General features: G+C 35.1%; 1 protein-coding gene across 1 annotated transcript; it reads right to left on the reverse strand.

The window, feature by feature from the left end:
• Window positions 1–6,416: 6,416 nt before the first annotated feature.
• LOC104235560 (transcription factor bHLH51) lies at window positions 6,417–7,967 on the reverse strand. Its single transcript, XM_009789349.2, has 2 exons — window positions 7,600–7,967; window positions 6,417–7,117 (listed from the first exon to the last, which is right to left on the reverse strand). The coding sequence occupies exons 1-2, from the start codon at window positions 7,891–7,893 to the stop codon at window positions 6,689–6,691; spliced, it is 723 nt and encodes a 240-aa protein (XP_009787651.1). The 5' UTR covers window positions 7,894–7,967; the 3' UTR covers window positions 6,417–6,688.
• Window positions 7,968–10,280: the final 2,313 nt, after the last annotated feature.

Below are 10,280 nucleotides of genomic sequence, written 5' to 3' on the forward strand. Positions count from 1 at the left end.
TAAACAATATCGCATTTTGTACTTCTTGGTCTTTAAGTGAGGGATGTTATTCTGTTTCCTTGACATCGTAAATTTCAGAATATATGCACTTTGTTTCCCATCCATTGACTCCTCCATAGGCTTGCATGGATCAATTCTCCTGTCACCAACCAAACACAATGTTGAAAAGTGTTTAGAATGAGGTCTAATACGCTCCAACTCTAAGAACGTTTCACTTTTGACATCTTTATATGTACACATTAGAGTCTTCAAGTGCAATATTATCTGCTTCCTCATATGACTCTAGCATACTTTTCTCAAAATTGACATCATCAACAAAAATATGGTCAAATGATTGACTTTTCACTTTTAGCTCCTCAATTTAGCGCATAAGCTCATTTTCATCTTCACACAACTCGTAACTATTTTATTGGGCATTAGACGCAACAAACTTTGCACGCAATTGATCCTCCAAATCGTGAATAGGACTACCAAATTGGTCGATCTCTTGTCTCAATTAAGCTCTTTCTTCTATAAAGTGTCGCATCTCATTCGTAATTTTCTCATGGAGACCTCCATATTCCTCTAATAATTTCATACGCATATCATGAATGCGAATATCATGTTCCACATCATCCAATTTATTACTCTTTTCAAACTCACAAGCATTAGTAGAATCATCATAAGAAGGGATTGGAGTAGGATAACAACAATTAGGACAATTATTCTAATTGCCACTGCAAATAGTACAAGATTGAGATGGTTCACACAACTCGGTCCTGAGAATATTTTTACATTGTTGCCACAAGTGGGTTCCTTTATAATAGAGAAGAATCACAAAAAACAAGAATATCTACCATTCCACCATTCTTCGTTCAAAGATGTCATGTAATACTAACTACACGAAACTAAAATTGAAACTTGAATAGATAAAAAGTATAAATCTAATCTAGTAAAATAGTTAATTTTTAAGTCCTTGGCAACGGTGCCAAAAACTTGTTGCTCCCAAACGCACAAGCAAGTATACGTGATCGACAAGTAACAAAGTGAAAAATAAAGTATCATTCCCACGAAGAATTGTGATTAACTATCAACTAAATTATAATCTATTCAAGCGATTTTCTAAAGATTATTAAATCTAACTAATCTAGAGTAGCAAACTAAGAAACTAAAAGAAAGAAGTCGGAAAACTTAGAGACCAATTTAACGGAAGAAAATATTTCAGAGCAATGGGTTAGCAAACAATCCCGTTGAGTCTTCCACTTAAATTATCTAATTAATTTTTTTGGTTTGTTGGTTGACAGAGATAATATTACTCGTATTATTCTTCGAAGTACTACTCGCATATTCAAGCTAACCTAATGCATATATTCCTCTGGAATTAGGATTAACAAGAACGCGTTAATAATTTTCGTATAATAACCAAGCAAGGTGATTAGATACATCTCTATCCTAACCGCAAATTCGTCCCGATGCTGAGCTTAAACATCTTGCTCTACTCAATCTTATATGCAATCTAGAATTCCCTCTCCCGAGTTCAATTATAGGTTCGTAGATAGTATTCAATTGTTGTTGTTGCAATCAAATAATTAAGCGCAAGATTGAATAAATAAACCAATACGATAAATTAACAAGAACAATTCAAGCTTCAAACCACAACGTTCATGTAGCATCACACAACTCTAGAACCAATAAACTATGAGATTAAAGAAAGAGAAGAGAAGAAAAACTAATTAGAAGCCTCCTCCAAACGTGGGTTGTATTCCCCAATGTGAATTATCCTTCAAAGTGGCGTCCTCCCCTTAAAAATTAGGTTTATAACCCTTTTTTATACAAGTTAGGGGCGTCTAGGACCCAAAAAGATCTTCTCCAAGACAAAATAGGATAATTCCTGAGATTGGGCACCCTAGGCAGCACGTCGCGCTAGCCTTGGCGCTAAAAATTTTGGTCTTCTGTTTCTAGCGCCACAGGTAGCACGTCGCGCTACCCTGGACCCTAGAATTCGGCACTTGTCCATTTTCTTCTTCTTCCTTTTTTTTTTTTGCTCCAACTCATGCGCATTCAATCAATTTCACTCCCAATTGATTCCTACACATATAAACACCAAAAGTTAGCTCGACTCATTGCAATTATACATTAGAACCAACAAGAATAAAGCAAAATGTCAGGTGATTCATATATAAAAATACATACTTTTGGCCAAACATCAAAAATCAACCTTGGTCGATAAGAATTATTTATAAGGCTAAAGCAAATGAGGAGAAAACGAATGAACCGCAACAAGTTCCTTTAAATAATAAAAATAGAAGCTAAGCTCATGCTTTCATCGTTCCCTTTAGTGTTCTTTTTAACTTCTTTGCCTAGTAAATTTTTATTTCTTAATAGTCTCAAGAAATGCTTATTCTAATAAATAAGGTTTACTTCTTTTCGTCCTCTAAGGTTTAATCATTACTATTTCTATTTTTTTATATATATTAATGAGATTGCAAACAGTATTTTCAAAGGCGTTTTTATTTAGCAGAGTCTCGGGTTGAGCCCCGAGGTAAAGCGGACTAATAATTCTCCGAGACGGGCTCCCGAAGCATGAGTATCATCGGACGCCAACCTTTCATGCGTTTGCTTTAGTGTAAGTCTCAATCTTCTGAGCATTCATTTAGGGCATGTGTCTTTTTTTATTATTTAAATACTCAAAAGTTAGCTCAATTAAATTTTCAAATAAAAAAAAGTCAAAAGTCAAAGGCCCGTTTTAATTGTTAATCCTAGCTAATTTCATAATCCTTTCTCTTTGTTGTTTATTGGGTAACTAAACACTATTTAGATTTTTATTTGCAAAGTGCAAACTGCAAAATTGGAGCTTTGTCGCCTAACACTAGCTCAGTTTCAACGCTTGCGGCTTCCTTCTTTAGGTTTCATAATTCTTCAAGTCTTTTTTCTGTTCTTATTTAACTCTTTTCAAGTTAATTTTTGGTATTGAAATTCCTTTGGATATCACTCTAATTTAGACATTCTTCTAGAGATTTTATTCCAGAAAAATGTTCTATTTGTGTTATATAAGTATTTGTAAATTGCGATTTGTTTTCCTTTTATGTTTTCAAATAATAACTTTATATTATTGTTTTTTTTTTTTTTTGAATTAGTGAATCTATCATTTTTATGACTCTAAATATATTAGGTCACAACTATGCTATAGGCGTGTAATACGTATTTTCGTTTTTCATTAAGTACGAATTGTTTTTCTTTGTAATGATGGTACATGTTAATAGTATATGGTTTTAACGAGTGTTTTCAATGGGCATATATATGTGTGTGTGAAGAATAGCCTATTAGACACTTGTATTTATTTCGATTTGTTATCCCGATCCCTGTACTTCACAAAATTTTATCTAAATACTTCTACTTGATCAAAACTAGTGTTTCAAACTCTTCCAACACTATGTGTCTCTCAATTGTGCTATGTCATAATCCACATCAGATAAAAATATGCCACGTAATTTTTTTATTTTTACAAAAAACGTAAAATAAACTTAACTTACCCTTTTTTCCTTTTTTGACTGTTTATTTATTTTTCTTTCCTTCCCAATCATCACTTTCTTCATACTGCCCACCATATTCCGCATTGTTATCGCCGAAAAATTTCTCCGACCACCATGAAACTCCTTTCTTCTGTTCCTTTTCTATTTCATTATCTATTCCTCTATTATTTTTTAAAAAAATATCTCTCTAAATAGATATGAGATTATATTTTAGCCAGAAAACATCTGTCAAATAAAGATAAACAAATCCAAATTTTTTCTCTCTCTTTCTTGCCTTCACTCTCACCCAAAACCCCATAAAACCTACCAAAGCAATAAAAAGAACTTCATATTGTCCTTCAAAAAATCATAATGTTGGCCGAAAAATATTTCATGACAGCGGATGAAGAACCTCAATTTTGATGGCTGTGGACGACAGTTAAAAATGGAGGATGAGGAAGAGGAAGAGGAGGAGACTAGTAGGGTATTTAAAAGTGAATTAGTGAAGCATTTGAATTTTGATAATTTTGTTTGATATCAAAGCCTAGTATAGAGGGGGCAGAATCAAGGGGTTTGACCGGAAATAAATGGGGAAGAAAACGGATAGGAAGAGGGGAACGGGGGGTTGCGGAAGGGGTTATGACGAGAAGAGTTTGGGAAAGGGTTGCAGATATGGAAGGGGTTGGGTCTTTAGGATTTTTTGAATTGTTTTTCTGTTTATTTTTATTGTTTCTTTTTCTTATGATTTTTTTAATCTCAATAATTGATGCACGCGTTTTAAGAGTGTGCAACCACGTAATTATCTGACTTGGCAAAACAAATGCCATATAAGCTTGGTTAACTGTCAGAGGATTTAAAATATAAGTTTTGATAAATTAAAAGTGTCTAGATGAAACTTTATAGAGTATAGGGCCGGGATGACAAACCGGAATAAATACAAGTGTCTAATAGGCTATTCCGCTTATATATATGAGTTAATACCCTAAAACCCCCTTAAACTATTATATTTTTGTCAGTTTTCTACTTAACCTATTCGGTATTCCCAAAACTCCCTTGAGCTATATTGCCTTTCATATTAAAAATCACTCATTGTTGACATGGCATAACGTGTGTAAATACTTGTTTGGGAGCGCGTGACAACTGAACAAAGCCATCAAAATGGCCCAACATAATGGCTAATTAGCCTAACCTCTTGCAAATATATTTATTTTTAATAAATATTCTCCTTATTTCAGTTATATCCACCTTTTTCTCTTTTTTTTTTTTTTTACCATTTTTCCTTTTTTTCACCTTTCTTCTTCATTTTTTTAACCTTTTTTTAGTTCTCCATATAGGTTTCCTCTAGGAAAAATTCTCCCTCTCTTGTTTCCTCTAAAATAACTTATTCTCTTTTTTGTTTTAGTCTTCTTTCATGTCTTACATACATTATTGAAAGAATACTAATTTAAATCTTCTTATTAAACTCTACACCTTGTAGAGAATAAAGCTGAATCTCTTGAACCTTCTTTGTGTAATGTGAAATTAGAGAATGTTATTGTTGGTCGGTAGAATTTTTATTTGTGAAGTTTTATTTTGTATAATCTTTTGTATGTAATATAAGATGGATTTTAAGAAATGCAACACTATATCTTTATTTATATTTTTAATGTTCTACAAAGTGAATATCAATAAGGATTTATTAGATTGGAGTCTAGCATAAAAGCACAATCATAAGTAAACCTAAAATTAATACATTACATTAGATAGTATTTTGGCCAAAACTCCTAGAATTAATCAGTCATCCGGGACTCGGGAGTAATACGCCATGAGTAAACTATACAAAAAAATTTGTACAAATCATAAGTTAATATAGTTAGACAGATGCACCTTTAAAAGTCCAATATGGAGTTTTAATATTTAGAAAAATATAATCCAGGAGGATTTTGTGGACACCAGAAAATAGTAGGTAACTAACAAAAAGTGATAGTTTAGGCGGGTTTTAGGCTGAGTTAAATAGCCAGGTGTAGTGCTACATGATATATTTTTTCAGATAATTAGGAGCGTATACTAGAAGCACTTCCAAGAATGCAATGAGGGGTTTTTAATATGAAAGGCAATGTAGTTCAGGTGTAATTTTGGGAACACCAAATAGTTTAAGTAGGAAACTGAGAAAAAACATGATATATATATATATATATATATATATATATATATATATATATATATATATATATATATATATATATATATATATGTAATTTTAAACTTTTGTGATTTATATGCTTATTTTATTAATTAGTTAATATTAAAAACTAATAATCCAGGGTGTAACCTCATCCCATGTTAGGTGAAACACCTCGCATCACGCCCGCGCATTTTAAAATACTGGTTGCATATATGAAAATTATTTTTTAAAATAAGTTGTGTAAAGTAAGTTTTGTAATTTTCATGACGCGCTCACATACTTTTTTCCTTAATTATGTGGAAAATGCGATCATTAGGTAAAAAATAATAATGACCAAAGTCAAAATAGTTTATACTAGGTTGATAGAATCTAATTCTAAAATTCTTTAATATTTTGAATCCTCTGTAGTCCGGAGTACGATGATATTTGAAGGGCTTCTCTCTTCTGTTCAAAAGATGAAGGGGCATTGTTTTTCTTCAATTTGCAATGTGATTGTAGATGTTCTCACTTATGTTCAGGTCGAACCTAGAATTCAATAAACCATAATTTGGCTTGTCTCCCTGTATGTGGTATATGCAATGACCTCTCTTGGCGATTACTTCATATAGTTGTGACTTGTACTTTAAAACATTATAGTACTAACAAAAATAGCATGTCATATGTGGTGGAAACTGGGAACTAGGATACTGCACCTACTATATTGAATACTCAGGTAAAAAAAAAAAAGAAAAAAAAAAAGATGATTCACTTGGCTATCAAGATTAAAGGACATGATGTGTACTTTCTCAGACAAATACCATATTGAATATGAAAATTGGCAACAAATTTAAATAAATAGACCTGTTTAAAAAAAAAAAACAGAGAGCTGCTGAGCGAGTCCAAGAGTAGTGCACGGACACACACTAGATCAAAACAAGTTTAGCTGGTCCAATGGCACAGACACCTACTAGGATGATGAGGCGTGATTGAGCTGCTCAATCGAACACCTCTTTGGAAGCTCAATATGTAAGACCGGGGATTAAAATAAAAAGAATTAAGAAAAATTAGCAGGCAAGAAGAATTTCTGCCTCTTACTTTTGATGCGATAATTGGATGTAGAAGGGGAAATAGCAATTCTACTAAGAGAGTGTTTAAGTGAATTCAAGCAAACACCATTAACGGACTTAAGCACGAAAACGCACTTAATTCTGCCGCCCAAACTAGTTATATTAGCCTCCTCAGTTGTTAGTTTGAGGTTGTTAAGTGCCCTGTTTAGCTCTGAGAACAATTCAGGTCGATCATCACAACATAGACAAACCTTGAGAATTATACTATTGCTTGAATTTTCATCCTCATCTAAATGCTCAATTATTACTTCATCAATGTCAGTTGGAGTGTTCACTACCTTGCTGATTTCCTTTGCTCTTCCTTTTAAATCTTTAACGTGCTCAACTACACTTCTAAGTAGAGCTGCCTTATCCATCTGCAAGTTAAATGATTTGGCAAATCATAGAAAAAGCATTTGGTACATGGAAGAAATATTACCCATGTTATTGTTTAGTATGTTTGATATGATAGGAAGTTATTTACTATGAAAAATATATAGTTGGAGCATTGGCGGAGCCAAGTATTTATATTAAGGCGATTCAAATAAATCATAGCTGAGATTTGTACTTGTGATCTACGCAACTTTTGAACCACTGAGCTAGAATGGGATTCAACAGTTAATATATTAACCAAAAAGTTTGTTCTTACCCTATTTGCACAGTTCCCTCTTACTAGCTCCACCCCTAAATTGGAGCAAGTAATTAATATGAAGTTAAATTAAGATAACGTATAAAGAAAATGACTCCGTCCATTAGTGAGAAAATTCATTTTCCTTCTACTGATTGAAAACATTTTCCTTTCTCTAGTAACCAAACATCAATGGCCTTCATATATTGTTTAGACAAAATAAAAGCTTACCTTTTCAGAGCTGGGAATGAGTTTTCTAAGAGTGGAAAGCTGAGCATTAATTCTGTCTCTGCGTCTTTTCTCAGCTTCACTATGGCTCCTAGAAGCACTTGCACTTGTATCTTCTTCAAACTGTTGGGACCAATAACAAGGGTTTTCATAAAGTTGAAAGGAGGTATCATCACAAGAATTTGGAACCAATGGAAGTACAAAAGGTGAAGCAGCAGCAACTTCTTGGAAATGATGAAAATGAGTTTCAGTTTCAGTCTCAGGCCAATATTCAGAACATGAGGAATTATCCATCATGTCCTATGTTCTAATTATTTCCTTTTCTCTCTCAATGATCTTGGCATATCTTGTGTTTTAATTTAAAGAACCATAAAAGGAGATTTTGGTGTCACTGTTTATGCACTAGTAGGAGTCCGGAACCAAAATGTGGTTCTTTTGGACAAGTAGCACCTTAATAGGTGTAAAAAAAAAATGACATTTTTATATATAGCGCCCAAATACTAGGCGCTATATATTAACGTTAACTGTGCCGTTAATGTATAGCGCCTAGTATTTGGGCGCTATACATAGAAAGTTGATACTAACAGGTATAGCGCCCAAATACCCGGCGCTATACCTTTTTTTTAAAAAACGAGTCGTCTTCTTCAAGACGACCATTCTGCTTCTTCTTCCTTAATATTTTATATCTTCTTCTTCTTGGTTCTCCACTCTCATACCCGCTGCCCCACTATTTTAAAAAAAAAAAAATTGGGTGTCCGTCACATAAAAGGTGAAGAACGTAGGTCCCACATTCGAGTAGAGCTTCGTATTATTGTTGATTCACACTTCCGGAGTCAAAATTTCAATCTATTTGCTTTCCGAAAATTTTAAATCGAGGTATTTCGGTTTATTTTAAGTTGAAACTTTTATAATAATGCATATTATTTGATTTGTATGTGTTCTATTTCGGTTTGTGTTTTTTTCGAAACTAGTATGTTAAATTTATCCCGAGTTAATATTAGTGTTTTATGAAAAAAATATAAATTTGTCAAATAAATTTGTCTGTTAATATCCTGATTTATATATATGTGTTTTCATGTCGTTTTGTATTTTATTTGCAATTATCTACTCAGATTGACTATCTACTCCTCAGGAGATGCGACAGAAGGTTGTGCGAGGACTGCAAGGTTATCCCAGGTGAAACCCTCTCAACGCAGCATAGGCTTTTGGTGATGGACATTTGTATTAGGATAAGGAGGAAGAAGAGGTCAGTACAAGGACGCCCCAGGACTAGGTGGGGCGCCTTAACTAAGGATAAAAGCTAAAGAGTTGGAAGGAAGGTTATCGGCAATGGGAGCTTGGAGAAGTAGTGGGGACGCAAACACAATGTGGTCGACGACGACGGACTGTATAAGAAAGGCGGCGAGAGAGGTGTTAGGGATATCTACGGGCCACTATGGTGGACACAAAGGAGATTGGTGGTGGAATGCAGTTGTCCAAGGTAAAGTGGAAGCAAAGAAGGCGGCTTACCTAAGGTTAGTAGGGAGCACTGACGAGGAGGAGAAGAGAGAGAACAGTCAAAGGTATAAGGTAGCTAGGAAGGAGGCGAAGATGGCAGTGACGGAGGCTAAGACGACAGCTTTTGCTCGTCTGTATGAGGAACTAAGGAACAAAGGTGGGGAGAAGAAGTTATTCCGACTCGCTAAGGCGAGAGAGAGGACAACTCGGGATCTGGACCAAGTGAGGTGCATAAAAGATGATGACGGCAAAGTTTTGATGGGAGATGACCAGATTAAGAGGAGGTGGCAGACCTACTTTCATAAACTTCTAAGTGAAGAAGGGGATCAGGATATTATACTTGGGGAATCGAGGAATGCCGACAGTCACCATGAAGTAAGTAATTGTAGGGACATTGAGATCGATGAAGTCATGGAGGCAATGCGTAAGATGAGAAGGGGCAGAGCTACCGGGCCAGACGAAATTCCGGTTGAACTGTGGAGGTGTGTGGGTAGAGCAGGCTTGGAATGGCTTACTGCATTGTTTAGTGTTATATTCAAGACTAATAGAATGCCTGAAGAGTGGAGGTGGAGTACAATGGTCCCGTTGTATAAGAACAAAGGTGATGTCCAGAGCTGTAACAACTATAGGGGCATCAAATTACTAAGTCATACCATGAAAGTTTGGGAGAGAGTGGTAGAAATGAGAGTGCGAAGGACGGTGTCTATTTCAGACAACCAGTTCGGGTTCATGCCGGGACGATCTACCACAGAAGCTATCCACCTTATTAGGAGGATGGTGGAACAGTACAGAGATAAGAAGAAGGATCTCCACATGGTGTTTATTGATCTGGAGAAAGCGTACGATAAGGTTCCTAGGAAGGTCTTATGGAGCTGCTTAGAGGATAAAGGGGTCCCGAGTAACTATATTAGGGTGATTAAAGACATGTATGATGGAGCTAAGACTCGGGTTAGGACAGTAGGAGGCGACTCTGAACACTTTCCAGTTATTACGGGGTTGCACCAAGGGTCTGCGCTCAGCCCATTCCTATTTGCCCTGGTGATGGATGCACTGACTCATCATATTCAAGGGGAGGTTCCATGGTGCATGCTATTTGCTGATGACATTATTCTAATTGACGAGACAAGAGGCGGCGTCAACGAGAGGCTAGAGATTTGGAGACATGCTCTTGAGTCTAAAGGTTTCAA

The sequence above is a fragment of the Nicotiana sylvestris genome, chromosome 3, assembly GCF_000393655.2.
Source record: "Nicotiana sylvestris chromosome 3, ASM39365v2, whole genome shotgun sequence".
Classification (NCBI taxonomy): Eukaryota; Viridiplantae; Streptophyta; class Magnoliopsida; order Solanales; family Solanaceae; genus Nicotiana; species Nicotiana sylvestris.